General features: G+C 35.0%; 2 protein-coding genes across 2 annotated transcripts; both read right to left on the reverse strand.

Annotated features, from left to right (window-relative positions):
• Window positions 1-1,013: 1,013 nt before the first annotated feature.
• Window positions 1,014-5,846, reverse strand: LOC116134309 (protein REVEILLE 5). The gene is made up of 9 exons (XM_031419997.1): window positions 5,458-5,846; window positions 4,757-4,814; window positions 3,993-4,125; window positions 3,489-3,665; window positions 3,246-3,371; window positions 2,463-2,572; window positions 2,225-2,284; window positions 1,486-1,600; window positions 1,014-1,398 (listed from the first exon to the last, which is right to left on the reverse strand). The coding sequence occupies exons 1-8, from the start codon at window positions 5,736-5,738 to the stop codon at window positions 1,493-1,495; spliced, it is 1,053 nt and encodes a 350-aa protein (XP_031275857.1). The 5' UTR covers window positions 5,739-5,846; the 3' UTR covers window positions 1,014-1,398; window positions 1,486-1,492.
• Window positions 5,847-7,449: 1,603 nt separating this feature from the next.
• Window positions 7,450-16,802, reverse strand: LOC116134202 (C-terminal binding protein AN-like). Its single transcript, XM_031419876.1, has 9 exons — window positions 15,841-16,802; window positions 13,789-14,009; window positions 11,473-12,085; window positions 10,584-10,737; window positions 10,355-10,485; window positions 8,899-9,690; window positions 8,713-8,760; window positions 8,309-8,422; window positions 7,450-8,168 (listed from the first exon to the last, which is right to left on the reverse strand). Exons 1-9 carry the CDS (start codon window positions 16,492-16,494, stop codon window positions 8,094-8,096), a joined length of 2,802 nt encoding a protein of 933 aa, XP_031275736.1. The 5' UTR covers window positions 16,495-16,802; the 3' UTR covers window positions 7,450-8,093.
• Window positions 16,803-18,203: the final 1,401 nt, after the last annotated feature.

Here is an 18,203-nt window from a genome sequence, read left to right on the forward strand (position 1 = left end):
CATAATATGATTTAATAATCTAATTAAAGATTAGCAAAAATCTAGATCATTTTACCATAATATGATTTAATAATCTAATTAAAGCATGTTATATTAGATATTTAGATGATACTAGGATGATAGTTTATGGCATTTTGATTATTTTTGTGTTCGTTATTTTCTTTAAGGAAAATTAGGTTAAGTTATATAATTTTATAACTAAGTCTGTTCTTTAAACAAGCTCTTTGACATTTTGGGAAGTATAATTAGTAAAGTTGTCAATATATACATAGGATTATTTCTTTTATTATTTACAGTTTCTTAATTTTTCCAGGTCACTCTCATCAGCAAAGATAAATAAATTAACGCATCATTTTACAACTCAAAACAAAAATTGTAGAACCGTCTTCCATCAGATTAAACCAATAGCAGAAAAACAAATTATGGATCGCATAAACTCCGTTTATTGAACTTGAATTTCAATTTTTGTATTTTCAAGTTTTGCCTGTACTTAACCTCAATTAGCAAGGCGTAAGCGGTCCGTGGTCCAGAAAGGCCACAGAGACGCCGCTTGTGACCAAGGCAGGCCACGAATCCCTGGTGGCTTGGATTTGGTGTCAGAATTTTATTTGAGCTTTTTGGTATCAGATTTTTGTGTAGGCTTTTAAATCCACTACTAAGACGGGTACAGAGATGAGTGGTTTAGATTTTTTTTATATTTTTACACTGGGTTTTTGGAATTGACTTTTTTTTTTTTTTTTTTTTTTTTTCAAACATACCCTATTCATCAATTTTCAATATTATACTAAGATTTATTTCTACGAATTTTTGATTTTAAATATTTTTATTTTTTTTAAGTCAGTATTTGGTCAGAAGAAATTAAGATCATTTTGGTCTTTAGATAGAAGATGCCAACTAAAGCTAGATTCTATTAGCTCTCTGAGGGGGTTTATCCTTTTATTCAACTGTAGATAACGTGCTCAAGGGTACGCATTTTGTTTATTCTATAAAAAAAACCAAAACAACAAAACACGCATTTCTAAGCAAAATTAAATGGAATTCATGCACTGCAACTCCAGCATCAACCACAACATTGGGTTCTAATGCCCCCTGAGACGGCGTGCAAGGATTTTCTGATAACAGTAGCATGGGTTTCCTTAACGATCATATGTGGTAGTAGAAGTATTACTATTACTATGATATGAAGTCAAAACTCGCAGACACTCAAACTTTCTATACAAGCCTTGAAAAACCCCACATTTCAAATAAACAACAAAAGATTTTTCTATCATATATACACAACCTAAAAAGCTAACTGCCCTAGACAGATGCCACACGTACTTATATACAGATGGAACATTCACCCCATTCCATAACTCTTCCCTCGCAAAATCTCAAACAAGTGTGTTCACATTTGCCCTGGCATTCAATTTTCAAGGTCAGCAAGCAGCGTGGTGATAAATCATAATGCAAAATATCGTGTAACAAGTAATATCCTCTCATTACCTTTCCCTTACACAGATGGAATGACACTTTCTGATTTAGCAACATGCATATTATTATAAGAAGTACTGAATTTAGCTCTCTCCGATTCCGCATCATAAAGTGAAAGCATCCTTCTCTGCATCCATTTCATATTTATTTAATAAGAGAAATAGACGATATTACCTGACTTAACTATTATGCAATTTAAAGAGCTAAAACCTAAAAGGATCATCCAGTCAGAAAGAAATCAGATCACACAACTTGCTACTGTAATTTCATGGGATTACACCCACCAAAAGTATTAAGAGATGATGACTTCAACAAAGAAGAAACTGGGCAAGAAAATTAAAATTCAGTGATGACAAACATGATAATAATGAGTAGTTCGAAAACTTCCACAAGATTAGATTTACATAGTCTTAAAAATTATTCCACCAATTAGAAATCCAAGATTCAAGGCACTTGGTTCAAAATTAATTTGCTCAAGATAATGACATGATAGTATATCATCACCTACATGGCTTTCCATGTTTTTAATGACCACCAGAAAAAACAAGGTCTAGCACTTAATACAGCGCCCCGTTATCAATGCATCCAGCTATCATTCACAAAAGTGAGCAGCTCAGAAATATTATACCAGATTACAAGACAAACATTTCTACTGTTTACATCTTCAGCATCAAGAAAAGATAAATACCAAGGTGAACCATGACTTATGTATTAATATGGGCTGCAAATAAGGAAAGGGAAAAGCACTTACATGTTCTTCAAACTCAGGACTTGTCAAATTGATAGCAAGATTTCTCATCAACAACAATGCCTGAGAAAACCCACATAAAACGTTTTAAATATCTGTCGGTAAGAAAGGGAAGAGGGGAGGAAGGGGAAGATTGAATCATGCACTCACAGCTGGTTACAGAACATTATTTCTTGTACCACCAAAAAGTATTACTACATCCAACAAAATGTACAAAAGGTATTAATTTGAAATGACTTACAGTTTCAAAATTTATTGGGTCCATCTGCTTAAGTCTCTGAACGTGACCAGAAGCATTGGGGTCAAAAACACTGCCAATGAAACTGTAAACCTGAGCAAAATCCGGCATAACTGCACGAAGCACGGAAGCAGAGGATTTTTCATTAATCGAAATATTCAGGAACAGGAGATAAACAATCTGGAGAAAACGAATAATGTCAAAAAACTTCACTTAAAGCTGCCTAAGTATTTTCAGCATTGAGGTCAAATCATCTCAGGATGCCCTTCATGAGCAGCCAGCAAGACTGCCATTTCATAACAAATGCACACTGGCATTGCCCAAATAGTGTGAAAATGAAGATACATAGCAAAAGCTAAATCAAATTTGTATTATACGACCAGCCAAAATGATCATACATTTCCTATAAATTACAATCTTATATGACGAAAGATGGCAATCCAAACCTTACAATAAGCCATAAACAAACAAAACAAAGCTATATGAACTTTCATGAAAACAAATACTTCATGATGATCGATAACAGAATATAAACTTCAGAAGAACATTGTGGTTCTAGTCAATAGCAAGAATGAAAACCGGCACTAGTTACCACACCTAATCCTTTATCAGAGTCATTACCAACTGCTATAACAATATTAATAGTATTCACATCTGAGGCATTGAGGAAAACATCATCTCACCAATAATACAGTTAACAGAACAGGCATCCATGTTGTAAGGATGCCTATACCTCAACTGCCAATTGAATGTTTGTCAAGCTAAAATTATAAGTAAAATACGAACCTCTGGTTGGTTTTCCATGATCCCCTCGATCAGTTGCTTCACCAACAGGCCAAGGTCTTGGAGTGCTTTCATTACTACTACTGTAACAATTCTGAACAATGGTTGATCCGCCCAATCCAACATCATCTTAAAAACCACATAATTAAACTATTATTAGAACAAAAATACTTTCAATTGATGTTGCAACATAAGATTTTCAAGAGAAAAAAGAACTAGTGACAATGCACTAGGAACAAATAATACCTCTAGCCACTTGCGACACATTTACTGGTGGCGCTGCATTAAAACTCCAAGAAGACAAACCTGCACCAGGATATGGATCTGCAAGAACTGATGATGAATCTGGACCATAAATACATCCTGTGTCAAGCAATGCTGTGGAAGATTGATACGGGCCAGCAACTTGGGATACAACAGGAGCTGCCAGATACACACATATAAGCAATAACTTTTAGAATCAAGCACTGCATATATCTACAAGGTTATGACTAGTCCTTATTTTTTAACACCAATTATGACACAAGTAGTAAATTAATGTTCAAAACACTTTGATTGGCTAAGATTATATCAGGCACTGCTATTTCCGATGAGCAATAAATTGCACTGGGAGGTGTAATCTTAGCCATTGAAAGTGCTTTAATTAAATGGTATAATCTTGGGTCATAATTTGTAGAGAAATAAAAGAGAGATCATCAATCCCACCCTACAATATATCCATACAAAAATCAAGAAAGATTAAATGTTCACCATATGGACCATTTTTAGGTGCTTTCTGTGGGTATGGATGAGCTGCTTTCCTCTTTGGCCGAGGGGGAGGTACATGTTCACTTGTCCCATTTTTTTGAACCTTCAGAAAGTACTTCTGTGCATGGCTTCGTATCTGCCAAGAAAGATAGCTTAGATTTAATTAACAAATAGATTGATGAAGATGTGGAATCTACTGCAATGGAATGGATAAATGAATTATAAAAAAACATGAATTCCCAGGATGCTCTAATCATAGTTAATTTTGAGAAATAGGATAATTGAATCAGAAATTGACCACCATATAATTCAAATTAAAGTTTTCCACTCATCTGTTAGAAGACGCAATAACTTTATTATGAGCAAGTTATACAGGTTAAAATCAAACTAATAAAATTTCCACATAACAGCACAATATTGCATGCAGTAAGAATACATTTGCATAGTATCTACGCATATTACTCCAATAACACACTGCAAATGGCATGGTTATATTCAATTGTCACAAACTGATTGAACTATGGAATTTCAGGAAATGAGTCTAACGCTTTTTTCTAAAATAAAACAGATTCAAGTAAGCTACAGTTTTCTGATGGAACAAAAAATTCAGCATAAGATTAAACATGAAAGCCGTATCAAGAAAAAGGAACAAAAAAAAATCTCATTTATACTAGAGAATTCAAGCAGCAAGGGTAAAATACTTGTCCAGCCTTGATGCTTCTTTATATGGATATACAAGATAGATTCAAATATGAATTTGAATTTACCTGGATGACTGTTTTCGACCCAATAAATGCTTCAATCTTCTTCCAGTCCCTGTCAAATCTGGTACAAAAAAAACGAAATGAAAAAGAACGTCACATCAGTATGCAAGATTTCGAGAAAATCCACCTTAAGGTTTAAATTTCAAGCATTCTATTATTTAAATCAAAGATCAAATCAGAAACCCATATCTTTAGCATATAGTAGCCCAAAGATATAGCCAAAGACAAGAAATGAAAGTCTCATCCCTTGTCATTATCCTCGCTTGAAGTAACACTACACCATCAAGGACTGATACATCAGAAGGTAAATTTAAACAAAAACACTGAATTTCACTTATTACAACTTGATAAAACACAATTGTACACTAAGCGCAATCTATCACAACCATATCGAAGAGGTGCGAAACAACGAACACTGAAGTAAACCATTCAAAATACATAGCAGAAATCAAACCAAACATTACTAGATAATCATTTATGCCACAGAATGTGAAAACTAACAAAAATAATACTAATAATAATAAGTACACCAATTACTGAATCTAGAACCATCGATAGTAGAAACCAATATTGAAACTATTATTTCCTTCATTAATTTTCTCACCAACCAAACAAGCATAAGATAACTTAGCGAAAACTAAATTCACCGCATCATAAACATACGTTTTCGAAAAAAGAAAAAAGAAAATTAGAATATGAGTTACAGTTGGAGAGCTTCTAGAAACTTGTCATGCTCTTGATCGGTCCAGCTCTCTCTAGACTTAGTAATCGTATAAGGTTTTCGAATCTTCTTGCTCGGATCTTCCGCAAACAACATCGTAGTACTACTTGTAGTTTTAGTCAATGATGTAGTAGTAGAATTATTTGTTGTGGAAGTTGTAGTGTTATTAGCTGTCGGTGGGAGAGAATTGAAGGCAGAATAAGACATATTCGTCGGATCGAAGAAGAAAAACCCTTGAGCTGGGGTTGGATTCACGGACACCATAGGCTGATACAAAAATAAAGTCTTCCTATTTCTGTTTTTCTTTTTTTCTGTTTCTGATTTTTCAGTTGTGAAACTTTGCTTGTGTTTTGCTCTTTGGGAAGTCAGACAGGTCCGAGTACAGACGCTTACACAATGCGGAGCGAGATTTTATATAGTGTGTGGGGGGTAGTGAGATTTGTGACGAAACTGACCTTACTCACTGGGTAGCGATCGTACACGTGGCTTGATCTGGTTGTCTTGATTGAGAGCTGGAGCATTTGTTGTGTGACGAGTGGCAATTTCTACACCACCTTATTAACTATCTTAAAAAATAAGCAGTTAGTATGCCTGCCGGTTAAAAATAATTCATAATTCAGACGAAAATAAATATAATGAAGGAATAGATTAAAGTTGTAAAAAAAAAGTCATGTTTCTAAAATTTTAATTTTATTCAGAAGTAAATAACAAAAAATGATGATCAATAAATAATTTAGAAAAGATATGGTACGGATAAGCATGGTTCCTAGAATTTTGATTCTTCTCTGGATTTCATAACCCCCGCTGCGAGTAGACAAGTTTAAATAATCATGCAATATTTTATTGTAATTATATTAATTTAACATCAGGCATTTATAATTATTAATAAGCTGCTTTTGAAAAAATTGAATTGAGTTATTATTGTAAGGGAATATTTAAATTTAAAAATGTATTTAGTAAAATTATTTTTAATCTTTTATATTTGTTAATTTACTTAAACATACCTTATAATAAAAGTTTTAAAATTAACTAAAACACTTTCACTCATCCATTAAATGCAGTAATCAATATTTGGCTATCAAAAATATTTGGGTGAGTAAAAGTGTTTTTGTTAATTTATAAACTTTATTGTTGGAGGTGCTTAGTTAAATTAACAAATCTAAAGAGTTTAGAGATAATTGAATAAAATAAAATTAGATTTTCAGAACAGGGAAACAAATATATATTTTGGGTAGGATAAAGATACGATAGAGTATAAATAATGACCCAAACACAACCATTTAGTAGGATTTTATATCTTAATAAGTGAAATGAGTAATGCTATGTGTACTAACAGATTTTACTAACCATTATACTAATTTAAAGTATAGTATAGATATTATACGCATAATATGAATACTATATGTAATTTTAACAAAGGTTAGTATACTGGTTAGTATAATTCGTTAGTACGCGAAGTATTATTCAATTGAAATTACGGCTGCACCCTTCATGGGAGACAGGGAGACACCAAATGGAAAGGTAGTTATTGAAAGTTCTGGCAAGGACGAGATCAGCTTTGTCCGTTAAGATCCTGGCCTTTAATTTTGGTGACCAAGATTTTGTACTGAACGACAATTTAATGGGTAAGGACTAAGGAGGCAATTACTCTAAAATGGTCAATTAGATCATGACAACCAACCATATTATTAAACCATTTACCAAGTCCACTAGAACACGGATTTTACTTCCAAAGCTACTTTGTCAAATGACTCAAATCCCCAAGTTGTCCAAGAAAATCAAACCAATACGCCAAGAAACCCAAAATTGATGACAAATCTAGATCCGCTTATTGCTTCAATAAACCAAAGTAAAATTAAACAAGTAATGTTTTGCTTACTGATCATGTGACGAATTTTTGTTTTCTTTTCGGCTTCAGAGAGCACTTAAATTAAAAAATTCAACAATCTAAATTTCCTAAAATATATCTTTCATATAATTACATCAATAAGCAATCGAAAGAATCAAGACGATTGTCATTTTTTCACTTTCTCTAATTAAATTGTACAAGAAAACGTTTCTCCATATATAACCCATTCCAAGATAGGTCTCGGCGCATAGTTTCTCCGGAACATGTACGACATGACTTAGTGTCGTTCAGCTAAACACGAAACTGCCGCTAGCTTTAAACGTCCCTACCAAACATGACGCAGGAAGTAGCTGTTTACACTTTACCTTTGTGGTAATAAATATCATAACGGTCCAGATAGATAAAATTCGCAGCGATATTGGTACACAAGGCACAAGTTTATGACAGCAACAATAAGCTTTATCACTTAATACTGATAATATACTGATCCGCAATGGCACTTCTTTGATATCCGGAAGAATCCGTTCTGAAAGATACAAAAAACACAATCTCTTGTACATTTAACTCTAGTGTCATCTGGCCGAACAAAGCGAGACAGGAAATCATACAAAGCTGAAAAGAATGCAAAAGAAGAAAAGGAGAAAGGAAGAATATAAGAGAAGAAAGAAAGCAATGCTTTACAAACAACTTTGAGTAATACAAATCTCTTAAAGAGTAAAGATATTGGCGAGGAAAACTTAAGATTTTTGTCAAGTCTCTAAGTTCACAATCTAATCAAGCCAACGAGTAACCCCATCATCTTCACCCACAGCCGCCAGAATCACAATGCGTAAATACAGAACAGCCTGCAATTTGTCAATTGAAGCAATTAGGGGATGCCCCCAGAAAGTAGTGAAGTCATGCAAGGTTTACACTTTCAAACCAACTCATAAGGATTTTTAAATAAGTTAAAAAATAATAATAATAATAATGATTTAAAAATTACCAGGGGATTTCTACAGTTGACAAGTCTACATTCATCCAGAGAACCTTCCATTGTCCAACTCTCCCAAACATCAAAGCTATGACTAGCAAATACAAACTCCATTCTTCTATTAATCTGCAATGTCAACAAAATCTGAGTTCGATACCCAAGCACAAAAACCCTTAATAGTATAACGGCATGTGCTCTCCACTTCAATGAGGTGACAAAAGGACAAAACATGATAAAGAAGATCTTCTAGAATAAAAGAGTTTGATTTTTTCCACAAGGAAAAATCAGCAATTCCAGACTAAATTTCTGGCAGCAATTTTTTGAACTTCACGAAATTGCAATAAATCCCGAATGAAATATTAGTAAATAGGCTTTGAGAAACACTTCCCAACTAGTTTTCTAGGATATAAATTAACCTGCAATAACTTTCCACCAGCAGCAAAAGAACGCAAACCAATTATGTCCTGAGAAAAATAAACCATATGATCATATCAGATGGTCAGAATAACAAATTCAATTATACTTACCCATATTATAATTAATCTCGATTGAAACCTGAGCCCAATGGAAGTAAAAAAATAAATAATCTTTTGCCAACAAACCTTGCTTCTAGAAACAACAAGGAACTGAGCTGCAGGATCTCTCGTTGTTACATTTGACATGGTGTCTAGGAACCAGCCACCGCCTTTAAGTCTCTGCCTGGAGACGTGGAGTGCAGGGCGATCTCTTGCATATAGAGCTATGACGTAACCATCTTTCAGCATTTCCACAGACTTTCCACTGAGCTTTTTGCTAGATTTTAGATGCTGTTCAGATGTTGACTCTTGTATTAATTCTATAGGTGTTTTCCTACTTCTTGAGTCTTCAGGGGAAGCACACCGAGAACTGGCTTGATCTGTGCCACTCATAGCAGTATCATCTTCTCTATGTGAAGTACTTTCTTTTTCTAATGCAGAGGGATCATCCGATTTTCGCAAAGATTTTTGACGGGCAAGCCTCTTTTTGGCCTTCTTACCTGACCTGCTACGCCGTCCATCAGATTTAGAGGTAGTATTTTGAGACAAACCTGAACCTTGCGGCTGGCTAGGCGAATCTTTTGATAGACTGATCCCCTTTTTCTGAGAGCTTTCTGGAGTAACTTGGATATCATCTGTCAGTTGCTCAGAAACAGAACCCTGAAGTGCACTCACATTGTCTTGATTATCAAATTGTTCAACTTCATCACCCATTTCGCTTTTGTCCTCATCCTCATCCGAAATGACATTGTTCGGAATAACCCCATCAAAGAAGAACGTTTGCAATATAGAAATGGCCTTATCCCTTATCTCCATCCATACTTCTTCACTGTAATCCGCACTGCGAGGTAGGATCAATACATTTGGCATCTCCCTAACCTAAAGCAGTGAATATGACACAGATTAATGGCACCTTATCTTATTGAACTCTCAGGTACTCTCTAGCATAAGTCATGATGAAATAAGTTAAAGAGAAAATTAAACTTATTCAGCTACTAAATATGCCTTCCACTGATTATTTAAAACACATGCATGTAACTCAATGAATAAAGTTACCAGATTTAGCCAAATTGCCTAAAACTAGAGGAACTTGGCCCTGTGTTATATTTGAGAAAAGCTGCTCCATAATTGAGAAACAGAATGTCTTAAGCATAAGGCACTTGAAAAAACTATGACTGAAACATAAGTTTTCAGTCTCCGGTACTCAATCATCAATCGTAACCTTTTCACTAAAAACCAGAAGACATTGGCATTCATGCAAAGAAGCAACTGTATTTTATCCAGTATGCATAATAGAAAGTACCAGAGAATAACAATCAAGGAAGAAAAGGAAAGAAATTAGACTTTTACAGGATGGATGTTGCTACTGATTCCTAATCTAGTACATAAATAAAGAAGTCTTGATCCAGTGAGAAATGGAGAGAGAGCAAAGGAAAAGAAGAATTCTTTGACATATAGAGAAGAAGAAATAAAAGATTTTGAAATCATGTGGCTGGCAATAATATTGCAGCATTACTAATTATCAGAATGTTCTGATGTTTACCCATGCTTCCATCCATTGTGGCCCTTCAGCACCATCCAAGGCACAGCCAGCTAAGGTGCCATCAATTAAAAGCTGCTTCACAGCACAATCATCCAACAACTGACTGCTGCCCGTATTCACAAGAAATGCCCCTATGTGAAACAATAAAAAAATATTCCGACTTATAGGTAAATAGAAGAGATCTCAATAATTTAGTAGGGGAGGATCATCAAAGATGAAGCAAATTTACCAGGCTTTAAATGCTGCAAACATTCCGCATTGATAATCTGAATTGTTTCATTTGTTACAGCACAATGAAGAGAGATAACATCACTTGCAGCTAGTAAATCGTTAAGAGTGTCCATCCTTCGGGCAGCTGAAGGAAATGCAAATTTTCCTTTACTCTGTAGGAGAAAAGTTAATTCAGAACAAATTCAACTTCAAATTTGATGAGCAAGTCATAAATTACATGTTAGTGCATTTACAAGCTCAAAAGTGTGCAGAGACAACATGAAAAAATATTTAAGTGAAAATACTTCTGAAAAGGGTAATCCACATGATAACAGTATACATCATAATCACTCAAGATCTTGTGCAAATTTTCACAAAGGAGTTCTTTTCATTCAATATTGTAGATAACCCTCTTCAATTCAGGAAAAACGAAAATAAAATATTTAAGTTTATAAGAATCTAAAATTGTACCCTATAGGAGAAATTTCACATTACTTCAAAGTGATTGTTCACATCATTCAGTTCTTATCTCATGCAAAAGCAGTAAAATGCAAATACATTAAAACGCATAAATATATCTACTACAAACTCATAATGCTCTTCATTTAAAGATTTGCGCTCCCTAATCTTCCAGACTTGATACCCTAAACATTGACCAGATAAACCTTTAAAAACTAATAACTAGTAAGCTTGATTATTCCCATAAACTATACATAATCACAATATTAGCAACTAAAACCTCATCATGAAAGTTACAACATAAACATTAGCTCAAATTGAAATCAACGCCAAAAAAATTTAAATCCTATTTGGTTTCTTTGCAAACATCAAACAAGGCACATTAGGTATTGCTAAAACCAAAAACATAAATTTCTATTCAAAATTTAATCAACATTGTGAAAAAGTACCTTGTGAACATCAAAATAAAGCACACTCATCTTGAAAGCCAAACTCCTCGACGCCAAAGCCCGAGCCGATGAAGATCTACCTACGATCCCCAAGACTAGACCTCTACACCGCCTCATTCCTCGACATAGCGGCTGCACCGAGCCTAGCCATCCCGAAGCCGAGAGCGCATGGCGAGAAAGCAAATGCGTGCGTCGCAGCAAGCCGAGGACAAGAGCCATCACAGTATCAGCGATCTCCTCGGCTCGCGAGGTGTCAACGTGGACCAGCCGGAGACCGAGGTCGGCGGCGAGTGCGGAGTCGACGGCGCGGTCAGAAGAGCCAAGACACAGTATAAGCTGGTAGGGACGGAGCCGGCGTTGCGCGGCGCGTGGTAGGTAGGCGAGGGAATGAAGGAGGACAGCGGCGGCTGCTTCGATCTTGCCATCGGATAAGCGACTGAGCGGGACGTGCTCGACGGAAGCAACGCCGGCTAGGGAGTCTTGTTCTAAGACGCAGTCATCGATGCAGTTAAGAGTAACCACAAAAGGAAGGGGTGTGGGGTTGTTACGGTGAGGCATTGGTGCAGAGGATCTATTTTTCATCGTCTCCGGTGTCTCCCCCGCTATGTTTCTTCTCCGAGTGTGGTCAGTGTTATTTTTCAGTTGAGGTGGTTAGGGTTTAATGTTGTAATTTTGGGCATTTTCGAGGGCTTAGTGGACGGAGGATACTGATGATGCGTCGTTATTTTGCTTTGATTTTATTTTTATTATTTTATTTTGGTTGCAGGCTTGCTGCTCCAGAGGGTCGGGAAGGTCGAAATGTCCCCACCGTTAAGATCTGACCCTATTCTATTCGAAGAGTTGGGTAAGTCTTGTTAAATTGCAATTATATCCCGATTGCGGGAGTCTTTCAAAATAGCCCTCCTGGGCTAATTTTTAGGGGAAAAAATGAATCCTGATTACATTTTTGCAGTATTGAGATTACTTTTGTATCCTTACTTTAAATTAAAACCTTGACGTTAACACCATTACAAGTCTATCTTACGCTTAAAATTACAATTCAAATTTTAGATTCATTGTGTAAACAATTTAAATATTAATCCACGAAATAGATATAATTATATTTTCACATTGCGATTGAAAAATACTTTAAAAGAATTAAGGCTTCGTTTGTTACGCTGTTAGAAATAATATTATTATTAGTATTTTCAATAAAATTAAACAGTAAAATGTCATTATTCTCAAAATATTATTTTACATTTTTTAATTTCTTTAAACCCTCATAAATTTGTTAATTTAACTAAACATTCTCCAAATATCTTTTTAGAAATTGTAAAAACATTCCGGCCATAATTCCTAAAATAAACATATTATTTAATTATTAGAGAGATAATATGATTAATTTTTATTAAATACTGGAATCAAAATAATTTTCATTCTCTTTCATTAACTTAACTTTGACTCCTCACCGTTCAGCTATTTTGTCTTACCAATAATTTCCCAAAAGAAGGAAACAATTGAGTTAAGACAGGAGTGCAAAACACAATTTGACGAATCGAATGGGGTAATTGAAATTTTAATTTAGAGATGAACTAGTGTTCATCATGTATGCATATCTTCCAATGGCTTCCTGCACTGCACTTACAGGGAAGGATCTTTCGGTAGAATAAAACTAACGACGATCAAGCCTCATGAGAAAGCGGAAGGGAATGCTTAAATGAAAACTCATTAGTGTTCATTGCTTCTACAGGGAAGAAACTACCATTAACAAAAAATTGCTGATAAACACTTGAAACGCATTTTAATTTATTTTTGAAAATGAAAGAAAAACATGTTGCGACAATTTAATAGAATACAAGAATACCACAAAGGCACCCAGACTACAAACATTTCTCAAAACGTACATGGCAAAATTTCTACATCACATGGACTACTAGATACACTTTTTTCTCACACTCACACAAATTCATGCCGGTTACTTAACAAGTCCCAATATCCCCCCTGGAAGCTTATTATATTATTAATATTCAAATTCTCATGCCTCAAGAGGTTGTGAACGTTCGATCCACATTTCATTCGAAACAGCATGTCCATGCTCTTGTAAGCAGCCATGACATGAGAATGTCACATAACACTTTCAGCTGCACCCCTACAACCTTTATGTCAACAAGTAAAACTCAAAACTACCAGCTGATATACTGTACAACTCCCAGATCAGCTATCAAAACTCGTATTCAACTACCATATTAAAGCCAACCTCCATTAATAACCTGATAAATTTACCTTTCCTTTTTATTCCACTGGAATAAAGAACAATTTGATCAGCTTCAGAGAAACCTCCTCCTAAACTTTCCTGTGGTTGCTTGATATGAACGCATTAGAAGACCAACACCAATTCCAATCCCAACGCACATGCCTAGCCCAATTCCAACTCCAACTCTAACACCAGCATTAAACCATGAAAGTTGGCCATCTTCCCCATAGTACATGTCTTCCGAGTACAAACTCCCATGGATTTTCTCATCTGACTCATAATCATCAACTTCTGCTTCTGTAATCTGCACAGCCGAAAAAACAACACAAATAATTAAAGTAATACAAAGTCGCAAATAAACATGCATTGCCAGAAACTCTAAGTAGAATAACTTCTAAGTCAAAAATACATTAAGAAAAGCTTATGGCTCTGTATCAATACTTCCAAACAAGAGCTACAGCTGAAAATAAGTCCCTTAAGTACATAACTTTAAGGTGTAAGGTACCAACAAAAAGCAACCTGTGAGAATTTTAACATAAGCATTACCAAAACATTCAGGCTGGCAAAAAAAGACAAGAAAATTGATCAATTCCAGGCAGACAACACCTCACATGTTACATCACTATTACGATAATGGTTCTATTTTGTGTTAAATTCAAATTTCTTTTTACAACATCATTAAAAGTTATGATAAGAATGAATCTTACAGCAATATTAGAAGTTTCGATTAGCCAGCATAACCATAAATCGTAAGGCTAATAGAAGATCTCTGGATGTTCAACAAGTTTACCAATCTGAATATTCACTCAATATAAGCACTAATGCAACTTTGATAAAATTGACTTACCATGATGAAAATTATTTTATTCAACATGCTAAATTCCCAGGAAAATGTATGCACAATATGCACTCAAATAAGGAAGCAGGGAAAATTACTTAGAAGCATAGGAGAACCAGTAAATCACATTTTTCACACATATGTAGATTTCAGGATCAAGCATGAATCATTAATTGTAAACAGAATATGTAACCATGTCACAAGTGACTTTGAAGAATCCAAGTTAGAATTACAAGGATAACGACTAAGGGCATTAAAAAGAAAACTAGTACAGAGAACAATTCATTGCAAAAACAGCTTTGATGAAAGAGATGCCACGAGTGATTCCTAAAATTCAAGTTATATAAATGATGAAAAAAGATGATTATCAACAAGAAATGGTGATCAGAGCATTTGAGAAAGGACCTGCCTATCTAATCTACCTGAATGTAATATAGAAAACCTAGTTTCAGTCAAATTTAAGTCGTGTAAAATATGAAGAATGCTTCTTGAACAATAAACTAAAAAAGTTTCTGACATAATCAATGTGGTAAAAGAACTTGATTGGGACTCAGTGTACTTCAATTTGAAAATCAAGAAAATGCTAAGAGAAATAAAACAACAGTGTCAGATTGAAATGATGACAGAGACTGGTAATAGAGGATGGAATAAATGTTATAAGTGCATTAAAGGTGTCTGTATGCACTAATGCATAAATTTCATGTTTCATTCGTTTATGATACAGTGGAATTCCATTACTTTGAAGCGAAGTAAACCAAACTTGAAAGCTAAAATAATGGGGAAGAGAACGAATTCACCTATATAGTGCTAAATGCCAAATGCATTATAAGACTTGGGAGTGTAACTCTGACCACATTAAAGTTAATTTTACAGGGTAGGCATTGAATTCGCTTGGATTCCAGGGAGGTGCGTTATCTTGAAAGACTGCAGAACTTACAATAGCAGTCTACCCAACCCAAAATCAACAGGCGAGCATGTCCATCAACATTAACTTCAATTACTCAAAAGCGTCAAGATTATAATTTTAGTATAAAAATATAGTTCAAATAAGCAATAAAACTTTTTCATTATCACATATAGCTCAGCATTTTCTCCGTTCACTCAAATCCAAATTTCATATAAACAAGATACTCATCGTTCCCATCAACGCCACATTCCCAAAATTGAGTCAATAATTTAATCAGAATCCAAACCTTACATCTGTCACTGATTTTAAATCAACGCAGAGCGTATATACACTAAAAGAAAAACAACAAATATCAACATTGATTAGAACATCATCAAAGTCTCCGTTTACCTGCAATTTTCGCTGGCGAACGAACCCATTAGCAACGTTTAAATGTTTCTCAATCTCCTCATCCTCGGGAATTGCATCCAGCAATCCATGCCTTGAGCCTTTCCTTCTCGGACTCACCTGTATCGTCTTTGTCAAAATTACCGGTACACCCCCACAACAACCAGCAATATATACCTCAATAGCCGGCGCCGAAACCCCAAGTTTCGGCTGAAAAAACGCTGAAGAACACGAACCTATCGCCGAGTAACAATCCATGCTCCATCCCGCCCTCGCGTCACTCTCATTATTCCACGTTGATTCCATCCTCTCCAAGGACCCACACAAAACCATGTCCTTCTCTTGAAACACCTCGAATTCGATGCTTCCCGTCACGCGCACGCTATCCGTGCTCACGTACGTCACTTCTGATGATTCCTTGTTGAGCCGATCGCGGCGTAGGGTTATCGAAGCCACGTCAGACGCAGGGACACGTGAACCGTTGATTTCGAGAGACACGCCGATCTCGCTTCGAACGTGGCAAAGGGTTAGGTGGTCGGGCACGCTGGAGACCACGCAGGGCGAAATTCGTACATAAAAGAGTCTGATTTCAAGCCAGACGGAATTAGGTATGAGGTGATAGGAATTTACCCGTTCATGAGATTCTTTGTGATCCATTCAATAATTTTGACCGATGAATTTGACAGAAATTTATTGTTTTGAATGGAATTAGAGTTTTGGAAACATTGAGACTGGAAAATTGATGGTTGAGAAAATTTAGGAAATATGAGGAATCAGAAACGGTTGTTCCGAAAAACTTATTGCTGTTGGAATTAGGGTTTTGGATTCATGCATTCGGAAATTGAATAGTGGGTTTTGTTTTGTTCCTGGTTTTTTAAGGTTGCTGAGATTTTTTTCCTTTCTCCTAAAGAAGGCGACGACGGAGTCAGAAACGAGTGAGGAGACGCGGGGAGGACAACTAGGCATGTATGTTAGACGTGTCTTCATAATATTGCGTTTACGGCAGTTAGATTTCAGTGCATGCACAATTTCATTTAAGGTAAATTACATACACCTCCCTGCCATCTGAGAAAATTATAATGGCACCAAAAAGTTAATGAAATGAGAAAAAAAAAGACCTCTCTAAGACTCTAACTAACTCCAGGCAATTATTTTTAACCAAAATATATTTTATCGCATAATTAATTTTCACCTATTCTAAGTGAATTTCTTTTTCTTTGAGTAATTTAATCAAAATTTTGACTGATAAAAGTTTGGGAAGAAATTCATTCATACATTACGGTGTTACTAAATGCATAAAATATTGTATCAAGTACACTCCCATTCGATATGGTTATATGGATGTGCTAAGAAATAGAGGTGGTGCATTTAGTAAGTGCTACATTAAGACGAACTCTTTGTTAAGCCCAAAACTTTATTGAGATTGATATACGGTTTAATGCCGTTAATGTTCTCGGCCCAGTAAACTGGCATCCTCCTTCTATAATACGACATGAAGGGCCCATTGAGGGTATAAAGGCCGACAACCTATCACATTTGAAAGGCCGACAGTGGTGCCCTTAGAATTGACGAAATTATGGGAATTTCTGAATTTGTTAAGCTGCAAGGCTAACTTTATCCCCTTCTTATAGCCCTTGCATAGAGGACAACCCTCAATCAAAATGTTACCTCACCTATTATATATTTTACTGTCATGTTCATGTTTATGCCCCTTAGAATTTAAAAAGGAGTAATGATATGCTTACTCACGATTTTACTAACTATTTTACTATCCTTTATAAATATAACGCATAGTACGGGTATTATACTCATAGTACGGGTATTATATGTAATTTTAACAAAGGTAGTAAGATAGTTAGTAAATTCGTGAGTAAGCATAACATTATTGTTTACAAAGTAAAACAAGCGTGAGAGAATGAAAAACGAGAGTAAAAATAAACAGTGTTTCTATTACAGTATTACCATTTTCAAGTTCCAGAAGTATGTAATCTTAAAAAGGTAGTAATGGTGTGACTTATTCTCAACAATTAAAGTATGTGACCTTAACTATATAGTATTAAAATGGCGTAATGATTAGGGGTGTTCAAAATAATGTAAAATCCAAACTGAATTGACAACTAAACCGAATTTTCGATTATCTGAAAAATCAGTTCAGTTTCAGTTCAAAAAATTAAAAAACCCAATTTTTTATTCGGTACTAGTTTCGGAGAAAATGGAAATCGATTTTACTAACCGGTTTACTATAAATATATTAAATTAAAATATAAAACAAAAAATCATATTTATTATTAAAATATTAAATATTAAATTAAAACCAGTTTAAAATGGGTTAACCGATTTTTTCCTTAACCAGTTCTGTTTCGATT

The sequence above is a fragment of the Pistacia vera genome, unplaced genomic scaffold (genome assembly GCF_008641045.1).
Source record: "Pistacia vera cultivar Batoury unplaced genomic scaffold, PisVer_v2 Contig284, whole genome shotgun sequence".
Taxonomy (NCBI): Eukaryota; Viridiplantae; Streptophyta; class Magnoliopsida; order Sapindales; family Anacardiaceae; genus Pistacia; species Pistacia vera.

What these genes read in the sequence shown, in the direction of transcription:
- LOC116134309 (XM_031419997.1), bottom strand. Translation starts at nt 5,738, where the DNA reads ATGGTGTCCGTGAATCCAACCCCAGCTCAAGGGTTTTTCTTCTTCGAT. An exon ending in TTTCTAGAAGCTCTCCAACT is followed by an intron (nt 4,815 to 5,457) that starts GTAACTCATATT and finishes TTTTTGTACCAG; the next exon opens with ATTTGACAGGGACTGGAAGA. An exon ending in ACCTAAAAATGGTCCATATG is followed by an intron (nt 3,666 to 3,992) that starts GTGAACATTTAA and finishes TGTATCTGGCAG; the next exon opens with CTCCTGTTGTATCCCAAGTT.
- LOC116134202 (XM_031419876.1), bottom strand. Translation starts at nt 16,494, where the DNA reads ATGGATCACAAAGAATCTCATGAACGGGTAAATTCCTATCACCTCATA. An exon ending in TTTGCAGCATTTAAAGCCTG is followed by an intron (nt 10,486 to 10,583) that starts GTAAATTTGCTT and finishes TGTTTCACATAG; the next exon opens with GGGCATTTCTTGTGAATACG. An exon ending in TTGTTGTTTCTAGAAGCAAG is followed by an intron (nt 8,761 to 8,898) that starts GTTTGTTGGCAA and finishes TATTTTTCTCAG; the next exon opens with GACATAATTGGTTTGCGTTC.